Here is a 15,873-nt window from a genome sequence, read left to right on the forward strand (position 1 = left end):
CCCATCGATGAAAATCAGTGAACGAGGTCAGCTCGAGTCCATTATCGGGCTTAAAGCACCACAGTCGGTGTGGCCATATTGCAATATGTCCTTACAGACCATAAAACTGTGCAAATACAAATATGTGTGTCAACTCCAACTCCCCTCTGCCCACCAAGCGCCCTCTCTACCCAAACACCGCCCCAAACAGGGCGAACAAACAAACAAACAAACACACGACGCAGCAACTGGGGAGGAATTTTCAAATATTGAGCTGGCAAAAGCTCAGCAAAATCTCGAGCATTACATAACTGACTAACTGACTAACCTGCCAGGCAAACACGCACCCGGCCATAAAAAATGATGCCGTACTTACTTACCATGACTTTAATGACTTTGACTGCATCAGGAGCCGCAGCATCGTCTTGCCGCAAAGCCAAACTAATCAGCACGTGTGTGCGTATGCGTGTGGGAATGAAATGGGCGTAGGGTGGGTGTGCATGTGGGCTTTGTTGTTTCTGTTAGTGTTATTTAGCCGAGGACAAACAATGCTTAACCGACTCCCGGTGGGTGGCAGTGGGAGACCAACTGACCGACTGGCAGGCAGTCAGACAGACAGGCAGGCAGACTGGCAGGCTGAGCAGCCAAGGCCTGCGGAGACCTTTCCCTTGGCCATCCTGCTCTTTTTACACACTCGCTTGATAGTTATTCCCGTTACTCGCTGAGTAGAAGGGTATACTAGACTCGTTGGAAAGTATGTAACAGGTAAAAGGAAGCGTGTCCCATCATAAAAAGTGTGTATATTCTTGGTCAGGATGGACAGCGTCTGTCCGTCCGTACGAACGTCGAGATCGCAGGAACTATATAAGCTAGAAAGCTGAGATTAAGCAAGTCTTCCCAGAGGTTCCACTTTTTAATGAGGCTGCAAGCCGTAACCGCTTTAAAGCATCACTGTAAAAAGCAAAAATCTGCTGTGGTCGGACGATCATAAGGATTTATTATTAAAGCCATCATTATTATTAAAGTTTAGGATAGTCCCGAAAAAGTTTGGCCACGCCTGCTCTAACGTCCGAAAGCCGCCCACATTTGTTTTGTTATTTTTTAAAATTTTATTATTTGCCTTTTTGCCATAGAGAATGTGGAACTTTCTCGTTCGCACTCCCACTGGCTGAGTAACGGGTATCTGATAGTCGAGGAACTTTTCTTTTGTTTGTTAACGTGTGCGTGTGTGTGTGCTGGTGTGCTGGTGTGGGTGTGCAGCATCATTACGGCACGGTGCGCTCGGCTTCCTTTTTATTATGTGTGCGTGTGCCCACAGACAGGAGGCACGCTCACACTCATAGCATTAATTTCACGTTGACGATATGGAAACTAGGTTACTTTTTCAACTGCGCCTCAGTGAGCGCCAAAAAGGGAAAGTGCAACAACTACAGCGATGACAACAGCAAAAATAGCAGCAGCAAAAAATAAACTAACAATTGTTTATTATAAGGCAGCGCCAACTGCAATGCTGATGACTTTGCCGGCCCAGTTGGCTCTGTTGGCTCCGCTGGCCTTGCCAAGTCGGGAGTCCCGTGTGACCGCTAAAGTCCCCAAGTTGCCAAGCCCACCAGCAAGTTGCAGCTTACATATGATGAAGCGGCAAATTGACAGTTCGCCCAAGAAAGTTTGGGGTCTAAATAAATGCAATCGGACAGTTCGCTCCTATCGAAAAGTTCAAGAGAAAAGTGTATAAGAAAGCACTTGGTTGAACCGCAGAAGGTTCCAACTTATTTCTGACAGGATTTTTACCACAAATCTCACATATCCATCACTCAGTGTGCAATCAACTTGTGTTCTAAGCCCCAATCGAAAAGTTGAACAGCAAAGTTTAAGGGCAGGTGGCGCCAACTTACTGCTCATGAGCACATGGGAGAACACAAATAGAGGCCCTGCGTTGGGCGCCATTTAGTTTGGGCAGAGCCATTCGTTTATGCAACACTTTACAATGCCATCTCAGCTCGCTTGGTTCTTATTTACACTTGACGTAGCTCCTATTGTCATATTCATAACTAAAAGCAATGCTGGACGAGTTGTTTCAACAAGCTTTCCATTACCACGGCAAATCTGTTGCATGTTGCATCTCCATCATGCTCCAGTTAAGCCACAAAAGAGGGAAAAAAGCTAAAGCCACTGGCACGCCAGACAGCGGAGGCAACAAAAGTGCATCAATAAATTCAATTTGAAGGTACAATAGATGCAAAACAATCCCTGGAGCCAGAGCTGGTTTCATTCCCAGGCTGCTAATTAGGCGTCGGTTGCCATCCGTCAGGCAAGCTGGCGTGACGGCCAGGACCCACAATCTGCGAGGGGGGGAGAGGGTGGGGTCCTTTGCTTTCAACGCCACATTTATAATTAAACAACATGAAAGACAAAGCGCCCGGCAGACAGAGTGGGCAGCTGAATGGAAAGCGTGGGCGGCGGAGCAACAGGAGCGGTAGAAGGGCGGGCATGGGGCTCAAAGTTACTCGGCAGCATTTATGAGCGCCCATAATGGCTGTTAACAATTTAACTTGTTTACCGGTGGGAAAGTTATATGTTAATTGGTCTCGTATAGCCTGGCACACAGAGGCACGCGAGCTGCTCAGCAACTGGGCACGCACATGGCCCAACCACGTCCTTGAGGACAGATGAATGATCAACTAGGCTATGTCCTGTAGCAGCTAACTTGTTTTAAGGTGGTCAAGTTTTTGGAATTCAAATTGACATCATTAACAACAAAATAAATATCCTGCCGAATTTTGCATTAGCTCCCATAATTGCATAAGGAGCGACCAAGAAATAAGTTTACTGCCTCGCATTTGAATTTACCAAAGATCCTAGAACGGGTCTAAGAACTCCTAGGGGTCACATAAGCTGTTCGCAAACGAAGGATGATTAATACATATTACCAGGGAACCAACCAAATCCGCCCTTCAGGCCACTGGCCAACTTCAGAGCCCGAAAGCAGGCCAATTGCAAGAGGCATTGTGCTGAGTAGCTCCTACTTGCCAGCGCAGCAACAAAGCCGGCAGCAGCCAGCACTTGGCCAAGTGAATAATGGCAGGCATCGTCACCTGTTCCGAGCCACATTCCCCGCCACCCGCCTGTCCCACTGTGGCATTAACACGTTGCGATTACGCCTCATAGGCCATGCAAAGGCACGAGGTGGGGACAGGAGACGGAGCTCCAGGATGCCTGGACCGTCCTGGCCGTGCGGCTGGGAACCACGCCGCACTACGTGGCCTGTGGCCTTTGGCCCATATAGGTGTATGCATATGAATTTGAGGACGACGGCTGCAGCAACAGAAGCGGCAGCAACGATGTGTGATGTTGCAACGCTTTGCAACGGTTGCACTTCCACTCGTTAAAGTCGCTGGCTGCGGGTGGAAATGGGATTACTAATTTTTGCAATTAAATAAGAGCGTAAAAAGGGGAAAATTACTTACATTTTTGCACTAGCCCTGCAGCAGAGTGTGTGTTTTTGTGTGCGCTCGCTTTTGGTATGTTTGCTGGCCGTTTGGGGCAGGAATTTTTTAATTAAATTTCAGCAGGGCGCAGAGTGTGTGCAGTGGCAAGTGTATTGGACGCCAGAGGAACTCTGTGAATTAGCAGCTTTTCCGGTAAATCAATCAAATTATACACACAACACGGAATTCCGAGCTTAAACAGACAAAACAAAAAACCGAAACATTTGCTGGTGTGCAACAGTTTCCCCATGGGAATTGACAACCAAACTTGGACTGAACCGACAACTGCGACCTGCCCCAGTGTCCGCGTGTATGTTTGTGATTGATTGGCAAACAAATTTTGACACTTTACACAACACCCACGGGCAGGTACCCAATGTTTGCCCATCCAATCCAGCCCCACCAATCCCACTCCCGCACCCATCGCCAGTTTGTTGAGCGTTAATTAAAACTGCTGTAAAATGCACAAAAGCGTTGAGCAAACGGCAACCGCGTCGACAATCGCAGGGGGTCATGTCAGGGGGTTTTTTCGAAAAAACGAATGTCGTGTGTGGAAGGGGGATTTACACATACATAACATATATACATACACGTATACTGATACTCGTATGTGCACACATATGGGAACGTGATAACCCAAAGCGGAAACGGAAATGCGAGGAGCGGAAGACGAACAATGTTGGACTGTGTTTAAAGTAAATAGTCTGGATTGATGAAAGTTGCATTCGAGAATTCATCAACAGGCATTTACTTCAACTGCAGTTTGAACGAAATGCAACAGGAAAATAACGAGTGCGCAGTGAATTATTCAGATTATCTACACACCATGAGCTTGTTCCATTAGAGTTATGAACTAGTTTAGAGCAGGAACCGGTTTATTTACGAAATATTGTAAAAGCCCTAACTGCTTAAAGCGCTTGGCTACAGGGCACTCTAACTGAATTTCCCCACAAATTATAACCATTTCAACCTGTGCTATCCGAGATCATTTACACCGATTTCTATCGTTGACAGTGCGACAGGAGAACGAGCGCAACTTCCGCGAGAATCTGGAGCGCACCTGGATGATGAAGAACCGCACCGAGCTGAATCTGCAGCGCCAGCAGATGGAGATGCAGCAGCACGCCGTTCCATGAGCGGAAGGAAGGAAGTGACGCCGCTGGAGCAGATGCGACCGGATGAGATGTCAGCACGAGCTGGAAATGTCAGCGGTTGGCAGCAAGGACAACAAGTTTGTGGCAGGAAGCCGGAGGACCCTTCTGCCCCCCACTTCCTGCAGCCCCCAACTCCCTTCCTGCCCCGCCCAATCAAAGTTATGCGCACAAATGCTACAAAGAATAACAGAGAGTACGAGAAATCGAATCAAAAGAAATTGTTAACTAAAATTTAAAGAGGATGGAGCACTCCGAAGTGCTCGGCTAAACCTAAGCCTGATGCTAATTGTAGTTAAGTCTGCCCAGGCGGTAATCACTTGTTTTATATCTAACTGGGAGGTAGACTCCACTTAGAGCAAGCCCACATAATTCAATGGTCGCGAAAATCAAAAGTGATTCAGTTTAGTCAATAGTTAAAGCGTTGTTTATAGAGTAACTTCGATGACATTTTAAATATTAGATCGGGAACGTTCTGGTACTCAATTCAACCTTCTCCGGTCAATTGTAATCAATTGAAAATGCGTAAAACAGTCGTTTTATCCCAAGATCAAAAGTAACTTGTACGGATTTTCACTGCCTGACCTAGGCACATTAGCACTTGGATTTAAATGAAAAAAGCATTGTATTATAATTTATTAGCTACTTTTCAACTGCTCGTAAAATGATTCAGTTTGATTCACTTAATAGATATGAATTCACCATTGAAGTTGCTTCAAACTTGACGGCTTTCCGACGAAGTTGTTTACCAGAACCGACTCGATTGTCCTGTAATTATTACGCCAAGGATATGATCTACTTGGGGCTGCAGGACGACGCCAAGCAGAAGGAGCAATTAAGCGAAAGGTTTCGATTGTTCAGTTGATTAGCCAAATGGTTTCAATTTTTCTTCAGCCGAGCTTTTCCTTGGTTTTCCCACCCGATAAACACCCCCTGAATGGCGTCGACAGGCAGCTGGAAAAAGAGGAGAAAAGTTGGTCAATAGTTACGTCTGAAACTAAGTTGTTAACTGAAAGTACTCCTAAGTAAATGTTAATAGCAATAAACAAGCGAAAGTTTTTGTATCTCTTAGACGTTAAAGATGTTGAAGGGGAGTTGGCAGAAAAGCGCAAGCATAAGTATCAAGTATTCCACGATACATTTTGAGTAAAACTACAATTCATAGGTTAACAATAATTGTAAAGGAGCAAAGAAACATTCAATAGATTTACTTGAACTTGGAAGTCAACTTGTGCCAATCCTAATGAGAACCTGCAATAAATGTGGCGTAGCGTAACTTAATAAACAATTGAATAACAAAAGCGAGGGGAGTTAGATAATTAGCGGATCGATGTGAAACTGTTACTTAAGTGCAAAACGAGCTTGTTGTCGAATTAATTTTTAAACGGATTAAACTAAGTGAATCTAAGCTAAATGTTAAATGTTTTTTTAGGTGTTCAATGTTACAATTATTTGTGGTGGAGCAGCCGAGGAGCCAGAATTGATTGCCCAGCCTTCACGAAATGAATAAGTTTATGAACCTGTGCTAACTCAGTTGCAAGTCTAACGACAAAATTAGCTTGAAGCAAACTTCTATCGGTTTCAGCCAACAGAGCGTTGCAGGCTTGAAAGCGAAGTTGAGAACGAACTTCCCTGACCGCCCATCCATCAGTCCAGTTAACAATTAGCCGGATATGAGCTTATCAGCCCAAATCTTTCCCACTACTTGCCCGATTGCACAAAGGCTATTTAATAATTGTAATAGGTTTTTGGGCTCTGGCGTTAAATAACTGTGAGACACAAAGATTGTTTGTGTCCACAAAACAAATTTACGTGCATCACAATTTAAGCATCACACGAAAACAAAGGGAAAAATAACAAAGTGCTGGAGTCTTGTTTTTGAAACAAACATATTTTTGCTTTCTTTTCAAAGCTCATACATATATGGTTAGCTTTTAGCTCCAAAACTACCAAACTCTTTGCAAATTCTTTGATTAAAAATATATCTGATTTAAAGCCACATGGTAGAGGACAATGAATTAATTTAATACAGTTTCATTTTTCTGTGCAATTAATGATCTCTGCTTACAAATGAATATAATTTTGGGCCATTCGGGGAGCAGGGAAGCAGAAGTTCAACGATGGGCAGGACGAAAACAAATGGAAAGCTTTAAATTAGCTCAATAAATTGTAAACTTAAACATTTAATCTACTTAGAGCGGGTCGTTGTTAAATGCAATGCAAGTACATCTGAGACAAAGAATCACACACCTCATTCAGATTTGTAAGATACGCATTTTGGCCTAGAAAGCCATTCCAATTTGACCACACCACACACAGAGGCTAAAATAATCAAATTTGCGCAAGGCAGCCACAAAGGATATTTAGTGTAAACAATCAAACAACAATGTACTTAGTAATTGCATTTAACACGTGGGGCAGAGCATATCCACTAGGTTTGCAAAATTGATTTAACTGCATGCTTAAACTAACGAAAGTAAACGGGATATTAAGTGAATGAAGGTAGGGGAGACCGAGTTAAAAGAACACAACTAATGTCTATAATTATGGCTAGCTAAGTGTAAAAATGTAAGCTGAATTATTATACAAACAACTACAACCGAAGCAAGTAAATTGATGTAATTGAAATACTCGTAACGTTCTAGGGCGAAATACCAATAAATATTGAATAGCGACACAGGTTAAACACAAACACGCAGCAAGCATAAATTAACGAATAACGAAATTATTTCTCGAGAAAAAATCAAACTTTTTAGCCTTTGAACGAGAGACTTTTGGTGCCCAATCCAGTTTGAGCAATTATTTACAAGAGAAAAAGTAACGAAACACAAAGAGAGAGACACTCACACACACACACACACACACACACACACACCACACAGCAGATGTAATGTAAATAGAGCCACAAACAAACCAAATGAGTAAATACCAAGTAGGTACATTAATAACTAATGAGAGGGCTTATCCGAGTAAATCAACATTAAATAAATTAACAACGGAATTCAAACAAAAGCAGGTAATACTTCAACTTGTGTGCAAGGCATCAACTTTTACTGTTAATTGTTGCTGGCAATGCAAAACGCAGCGCCGACCGAAAAACGAAAACTACAAAAATAAACCATGAAAAAGGAAAACAAATATATTTAAAATACATTTGAACGCCTTCAGCGTTTTATTCATCAAGCAAGAAATGTTGAATCGAAAGAAAAAGTCAAGCAAAGCCATACAAGCGATAAATCAATTTGTGTCACCTGTGTAGTAAGTATATCTCAGTATTTGTAACTGAACATGAAAACCGTTGAGGTGCAGGCATCAACCACAGAAACAACAAACCAAATCAAATGAAAATAAACTGAATTTACAAGTGCTCTCTGACTATTATTTATTTCCCTTCATTTCCCAAATCAGTTGACTTCTGGGGAGCAATATTTCTCTGTATGCTTCACAATAGGTAAGTACTTGTACTTGGACTGGTCGAAATGTAAAATATTCCTTTAACAGAATCCTCTTGGTTGCGCTTAGGTTAGTCTCCTTACAATAGGCACTTCAGTACAGTTGTCTGTTGGTCTTTAAAACAATTTATTCTTTATTTATTTATTCTTTCATTCTTTAAAAAATCAAAATAACTACATTTCGAGAATAAACAATTCGTTGCATAACTGAAAGATGTTATCTTAACAGCACAGCCCTTCAAATAGGCAAATGCCGTTTTAAAGCGGCTCTTTATGGACTTGAAAGCAACTGGCTTCAAAATTAAATAAGTTGCATGCTCTTGCTTTTGGCAAACCCTATAAACCCCTATGAAATATACTATTAAATAGTAGGGAATTTATTTGTACCATCATTATCAAATTAGTTTTTAACAACCGTAAATAGGGCAAACTTCTAGACCGCCATCTGGTGAAAGCTTTGGGAACCGCGTGCCAGAAATACCGCAACCGATAACTGGCCCCGATTAAATACCAAGACACACCGATGACTGGCCACCCGAAAAGCTCTGACTCACCACAATCGATCGTCAGCAGTTTATCGGAATCGCGATCTGATCTGAAATGTGGAAAAGCTGTGCAGATAAATTAATTAGCAATTAGCAAGTGCAAACAGAGTGTTGTCAGCCGACTAGTCGAAGCAGCTGAGCTGATAGTTCCGCCTTTGGCCCCCGCTTTCGCCCGATGCTAAACGGAACCAAAATAAACAAGCGAGTGAAAGGTGGTGGAGAAAGAGCGCGGGAGAGTGAGCGCGAAGTGTTGTCGGAGGGGGAGGCGGCGGAGGAGCTCAGGAGCGGACATCGAGGCAGAAACAAAAGCACAAAACGGCAGACAGAACCAGTCGAAACAAAACAACAAACCGGAGCGGACGCACTCGAAAAAAGCGAAACGAATTTATTTCTGTGCTTAGGGCGACACTGTCTGCGTGCCACTGACTGTGAGTGTGTGTGAGCGCATGAACGCGTGTGTGAGTTGTGTATATTTAAACAATATTCAAAAAATCATACGCCAGACGAATAAAAAACGCGACGAAAACGAAGGCGAAGATCTCCTCTCGCAGCGGAGCAGACACATAAATAACAACAGAATCCGACACAAAAACAACAACGCGACTGTGACGCGGCAAGGTGCTGGAGGTCACTCGGTCCATTTCGCACCGCACTGAAGCACTAAATCAGTATATCACTATAGCAGTCTAGCAGTATAGCAATATAGCACCACCCCCCGACCACCCCCTTCTAACCAGTTTCAGCTCCAACCGCCCGCAAAAAAGAGCACGCGCGATCGGAAAACTCGAAAAAATACAAGCAGCAAAAAGAAACAAAAGCAACTCACGCGCTTCATCGTTTTATTGCTCGCCGCCCTCTCGACTGATAAACGTCAGTTGATAAATATATATATATCGCATCGCATCTACACTAAAGCAAATCCGCCAGCAAACAAACACCAATTATTCCAATAAAGCCAGCGCCAAGTGCGAATGCGCCCTCGATTTGTATGCCATCAACAGCACTCGGTGGCCCATTCCCACTTTGAGCCCCACGTCCAGCCCCACTCCCACTTCCATCACCAGCACCATCACCACCGCCATCCCAATCCGCCCCACCACCATCACATTTACGGCGCCACTGACGTCAGTTATCGGCGTTATCGCACCGCTAGCATGGTGGTGGCCGAGGGAGTTATGGGCTCCGGGTCGGGATCGGGCACGGGCACGGGATCGGGCTTGGGGAACTTCAACGAGACCCCGTTATCCGCACTGGGCATCGAGACCCGCAACCAGCTGTCCCGCATGCTGAACCGCAAGAAGGTGCTGCGTTCCGAGGAGGGCTACCAGCGGGACTGGCGGGGCATCTCGGAGCTGGCCAAGCAGAAGGGATTCGTCGACGAGAACGCCAACAATCCCATGGATCTGGTGCTGATCAGCTGGAGCCAGCGGAGTCCCCAGACCGCCAAGGTGGGCCATCTGGAACACTTCCTCGGCATCATCGATCGGTGGGACGTCTGCGACGATATCCAGGAGAATCTGGGTAGGCATTAACTATTTTTTGCTAATGGTAGTCGCTATCTACAAATATGTCACTTGAGTTTTGAGTATCATTACTTTAAGATTAGCTTTAAATGATGGTCTGACGATTCAAACGTAGATTGCCTAGATGTTCTATACTCGACTGTTCCAGAGTTGCGCATTTAATTATTACAAGATAAAAAAGAATTTCAAATAATAGTTGGATAACAAACAAACGAAGGGAAATAAACAAAAGATATTTCTTAGCACAATGTATATATGTACATATCCAATGATTATATACTCTGCGCTCGTATACATACATATGTTCTTCAATTAGAAGCATTGGAAAATGACCCATTACATTTTTATTAATAACGAGCAACAGCTATCAATTACTTTTGGCTGATCCATTTATGGATTTATGACCGGAAAATCTGTTTCGAGTTTATAAAAATGGACCTGGTAATCATTACAAAATCGAGTATATGCAGCAAGCGTACTTATTTAACCTTACTATCGCACATTTATCTAAATCAAACAAAGCTTATCTTCGGATACATATAACTATTGAGTAATGATGAATAGAATGGCAGAAACAAAAGTCTCCCAATATCCAATGATTAATTTGTGTTTCTTTCTATTTATTTCCAAATTAAATGTTTCGACTTGTAAGAATTTCATTACCACATCCCGAAAAATCGAAAAAAAAAACAATGAATACAATGACTTTTAATAGCCGCAAGCAACAGAACATAGACTATAGAAAACGCCAATAATTTAGATACGAAGTTTTCTTATTTATTTGCACAATGGGGATTCACCCAACAGAAACTGTTGTCATTCATAAAAAGCCTCGAAACCCCCATTTTTGTTTACGAGCAGATGTTGTATAGAAATAATATATGTATTTGTTTTGACCAAAATGGTTCGAATTAATTAACACACTGCGAAGTTAAATTCTCGATATATGAAAAAATAATTAAAAAGCGTAGAATGTATTTTTTACAGAATTATTTTGGACTCGACCGAAATTCTTCCTAATGACCTTTAATTGGTTTTTTAGTATACGTGATAACTACTAGAATCTAGAATACGCTACCCAATGCTAGAATGTTCTGCTCTGCTGACAACATAATTTTTAATAAAAAGATGTGTTAGACATTGGTTAGTGCTAGATATTTAATAAGATATTTGAATGGATATTAAATAATGCATTGATCTTAATTTGAATCAAGAGAAAACGCTATATTCGAGTTCATCGACTATCAGATATATCTGATATACCTGATACTGAGCTATATATCGATAGAAATTGACAACTAAAATTTTAAAAAATTCAACAGAGTGGTCGTCGGAGGTTTTGGGCGGTTTGTGGGCGCTAGAGTAGGCATGGCCAAAATGTGTTTGACTATCCATAGAAATAGGAAAAGCAAATAATAAAATTAGAACACATTTTTCAAGAATGTGGGCGTGATAGTTTTCAGCTCTAGCTCTGGAATCTCTAATCTCAAATTTGTAGCTTCCATAGTTTCCTAGATCACGACGTACATACGGACGGACAGACGGACATGGCCAGATCGACTCGGCTATTCAGGATCAATATACATATGTACTTTTTACCTGTTACATACTTTCAACGAATCTAGTATACCCTTTCACTCTACCAGTAACGGGTATACCAAACTCCATTTATAATATTAAGTTGTACATACATATATAAATAATACCAATGTATTATGGAAGCTTAAGTGACTAATTGTCTGCAGAAACTAAGATAAACTTTACTATGACATTCCTTTTTCCTCTTATCATATCAACAAAGAGTTATATGCATTATTTAATAAACATAATTTGTTTTTCTAAATAATATTTATGACTTGTATTATTTTAAGAATTATGTTTAAAAAAAGACTTTTATCTAGTTTTTTATGATCATAATTCCTTTAGTTAACGTTACTGTTCATTTTACTGTCCCCAAAAGCCAAGGACACCCAACGCTTCATCATAAAACAGGAGCAGCGACAGACCGCTCTAGTGGAGGCGTGTCCGCCGCCCCCCAGCGACTGCCTCGAGACCAACAACAACTACAGCAGCAGCAGCAAAAACATCACGGTGGGCCAAAGTGTGCAGATCCTCAGCGACGAGGACCAGAGATGTGTGCAGATGGGCCAACCGCTGCCCAGATACAACGCCTGTGTTCTGTACGCGGAGGCAGACATCGATCATGCCACCGAGATCATGAATAATCTAGAGTCTGAGCGATACAATCTCAGGGTGAGTGGGATGCTCGGGTGCTGGGTGTTCTATTGAATAACCATGGAACGTTCTATTGCAGCTTTTCCTGCGCCACCGCGACATGCTAATGGGCGTTCCGTTCGAGCATGTCCAACTGTCCCACTTCATGGCTACCCGCTGCAATCACCTGATCGTCGTGCTCACAGAGGAGTTTCTTCGGAGTCCGGAGAACACGTACCTCGTGAACTTCACCCAGAAGATACAAATCGGTGAGTAGCTGCTACGCAGTTGTATCTCAGAGTCAGAGTCACATAACAAGTTCAACGATTTGCTTTTTCGCAGAGAATCACACTCGCAAGATCATACCGATTCTGTACAAGACGGACATGCACATACCCCAGACCCTGGGCATTTACACGCACATCAAGTACGCCGGGGACTCCAAGTTGTTTAACTTCTGGGACAAGTTGGCGCGTTCGCTACACGATCTGGATGCCTATTCGATCTACTCCACGCGCCAGGTGCAAACGTAAGTGTTTCTACTTTCTGCGATATGTGTATGTATCTGTTTCAAAAATACTTGATACATTTTAGGGGTAGAAAATCTAAAGATACTTTAGATTGCTAGGCAAAAGATAAATAGGATTTGCAAACTGAATAGGAATACATGGAAGTGATCTTCCAAATGTTAAAAGCTGCTTTAAGTTTATACATTTTGTTAGCTTAATGTTTTGCCTTTGGTGTGCAATTATATATTTTTCTACCGCGGGCTGTAGGGACTGCGAAAACGTTTCACAACATACGCAGAAAATGTGCAAAATGTATACCAACTGCTTGTAAACAAATTATATAAGCAAATATCGCAAAGTTTATTAGCGATCAACTTTAGAATAGCCAGCAGGTATTTTTATTTAATTTTCCTAAATACAAATGAGATACGTTTGTTTCAGAAAGATGAACTCAGGCGATTTTAAAATAAGTGCTCAGGAAGTAATGCACTGCATATGAGTAATCAATTTTGAATCAAATTTATAAACGGGAAATAAAAGTATTATATATAAGGGGGAAGATTACATTAAAATTAAATAAGTTTTGCGGTTAATCGTAAAATATGGAGGAATTTAATCACTTAGATAAACACATTTAGTAAATTTGGCATACTCTAAATTTCCCTTATGCAGACCATCGCCGGAGGAAACGTCTCCACGAGTGACCACTCCCAGCATTCGCATACAGATCAACGACAAGGATGTCACTGATATGCCAAACTACAACAGCTGCAAAGTGCCGGAGGCGGAGACCACGATTGTTTCGGTTTCCGGTGATACTGGGTCCCCCCTGCCGGAGCACAAACCGAAGAAAAAGGATCGATTCCTGCGCAAAATCACACACAGCTTCGGAAAGACGGCGCGGAGCGATGGGGCCAGCGCCAAGACCCTGCGCCATGCGCACTCCGTCAGCACCATAAACGTCACGGAACGCGAGAGGACCCTCAGTGCCAGCAGCTCCAATATCTCCACCACGTCGGAGAGCAAGAAGAGTTTCATCAAGTGGCAGCCGAACATTCTCAAGAAGGCCCTCTTCTCACGCTCCAGCAACAAGCTGCAGACGCCGGGTTGATATCATAGTGTTAGGATAGCCATTCATTCGATTCCTCGATTCCTTGATTCCTTATCGTGTGCCCAGTCTAGTTATGGCCGCCGAGTCGCCAATGTCGTCACCCTCCATGCCTAGTGATAATCTTTAGCCTAATCCTTATCAAAGTCAACTAACTTAATATACTTAGACGCACCCGTTAACTTATATAAGACAACAACGAATAAAGACAATACCACATATCCGCACAAATGTATCACTAAAGCACACAGACTACCAAGTACGACACTATATGCTCTATGTATACGACTCTAGACTTGATAAACAGACAAATTGGCAATTGCGTTAAGTGAGGTTAAATACGCGACACTGTTAATCGAAGCGCTCAATTAAATGTTAGTCACGCGTTCGATAGTGACTTACTTAATTTAATTATCTCGCTTGCCGTTCTCGCAACTCAGACCCCATCTCGAATGAGTAATGAGCACATATTACGAATACGTATGGGGCTGCATTGTGTGAGTAGTTCTTTATCATTTTGTAAACTGCTCAAGCCGTTTAGACGATTGCTAGCAATAAGTAAACTGTTTGTTTTCGGTACCGCCATCGGCTGGTTCGCCCATGTGATTAGCTTTAGCTGTTAGCGATTGTTACTGATTGCTGTGAATGCGTGCCTAAACACACTCACTTATTATAAAGCAGAGACCACATCAATACCTAAGATACGTCATCCATCAAATCGTACTTTTCAATGTATCTAAACGCTTTATATATAGTATTATAACTCGGAACAGTGCGTTTCAAAATCATAAAGGGTCGACAACCGTATTGCAAATGTCTAACTTATGTCAAGCGAGATTAATGTGGACAAAACGCACTATATGTACATAAGTCGCTCAATGTCGGGCATCGAACGCAGGAACCTCGACCCTCGCGCCACCTGTCACTTATGGTTATGAAACGCACGGTATCCATATCGGAAATAAGCAAGCTCCAGTTGAGCGGCAATAAACTGTTCAATGTTTGGCTCAATAATTTATTGTTGAATGTAGACAACCTTTAGTTCGTTCATGTTTAATAAACATTGCAGTTGATGTGTAAATCCCCGTATATTTACATACAGTTGTTTGCGTACATATTGAGTGGAAATGTTTATCGACCAGTTCCGGTTAATCTACAAGACAGTTCGAATCGGTTTAAATTTTTTGTATTTTTTTTTGTTTTATTTATTTTCGGTTTTTATTGTTTAAATCGTTTAATGTTTTAATAATAGCTCCTCGCTCACATTCCTCATTCTTCGCAACCTGCGTTAATTTCGCTCTCTGTGTGTTACAATTTACACTGTGAACAAATATGTTTTTTAGCCTTACTGCTCCTCGCGACTTGAGCTTGTTCTTTAAACTTTGTTCTTTGTTTTGTTTTGTTTCGTTTCGTTTCGTTACTTTTAATTGAATTTATGTTTTTGGGTTTTCTTTGGTTGCTTCTCTTCTCAATGTGTGTTTTTATGTGAGTGTGTGTATTTATAAATCGATTTATATATGTTATTAATTTTATCTGTCGTTTGTTATTCGCTTAGCTTTGTTTTCCTTCGTTAGAGTTATTTTAATGATTTCATTATCGTTTAACAAAATTAATAAAAACAGTTTGTAATTTGTTTGCTCTTTGTTGTATGTATATGTTAATTGATCAATTTATCGTAATTCGCATATTAAAACAATGTAACGCATGATGTTGCATCTTCTGCCTCGACTCGCGCTCTATGAGTATTATTTGCAAATTGTTTCGTAGCTTAATTAATGCCTTCTGGGGATGTCTTACATTCGTGTTGACTTGTTATTCATCTTATAAATCTAACTGATTGCATTTACACAGAGTGTGTGACGACGAGTCTGAGTGGAGGGGCAGGGCAGGAAGGGCAGAAAAGG

General features: G+C 41.9%; 2 protein-coding genes across 3 annotated transcripts in view; both read left to right on the forward strand.

The window, feature by feature from the left end:
• LOC6540739 overlaps positions 1 to 6,026 on the forward strand; it is a 69,419-nt gene extending 63,393 nt beyond the window's left edge. For both annotated transcript variants that reach the window (XM_001970286.3, XM_026978955.1), the window contains exon 8: positions 4,482 to 6,026. In XM_001970286.3, coding sequence (XP_001970322.2) covers positions 4,482 to 4,603 — 122 coding nt within the window. In that variant the 3' untranslated portion in view covers positions 4,604 to 6,026. The remainder of the gene's footprint in view (positions 1 to 4,481) is intronic.
• A 2,569-nt stretch (positions 6,027 to 8,595) lies between these two features.
• LOC6540756 lies at positions 8,596 to 14,190 on the forward strand. The gene is made up of 5 exons (XM_001970291.3): positions 8,596 to 10,136; positions 12,099 to 12,391; positions 12,453 to 12,621; positions 12,695 to 12,881; positions 13,534 to 14,190. The coding sequence occupies exons 1-5, from the start codon at positions 9,587 to 9,589 to the stop codon at positions 13,970 to 13,972; spliced, it is 1,638 nt and encodes a 545-aa protein (XP_001970327.1). The 5' UTR covers positions 8,596 to 9,586; the 3' UTR covers positions 13,973 to 14,190.
• Positions 14,191 to 15,873: the final 1,683 nt, after the last annotated feature.

This window comes from Drosophila erecta, unplaced genomic scaffold (genome assembly GCF_003286155.1).
Source record: "Drosophila erecta strain 14021-0224.00,06,07 unplaced genomic scaffold, DereRS2 tig00000055-arrow-pilon, whole genome shotgun sequence".
NCBI lineage: Eukaryota > Metazoa > Arthropoda > Insecta > Diptera > Drosophilidae > Drosophila > Drosophila erecta.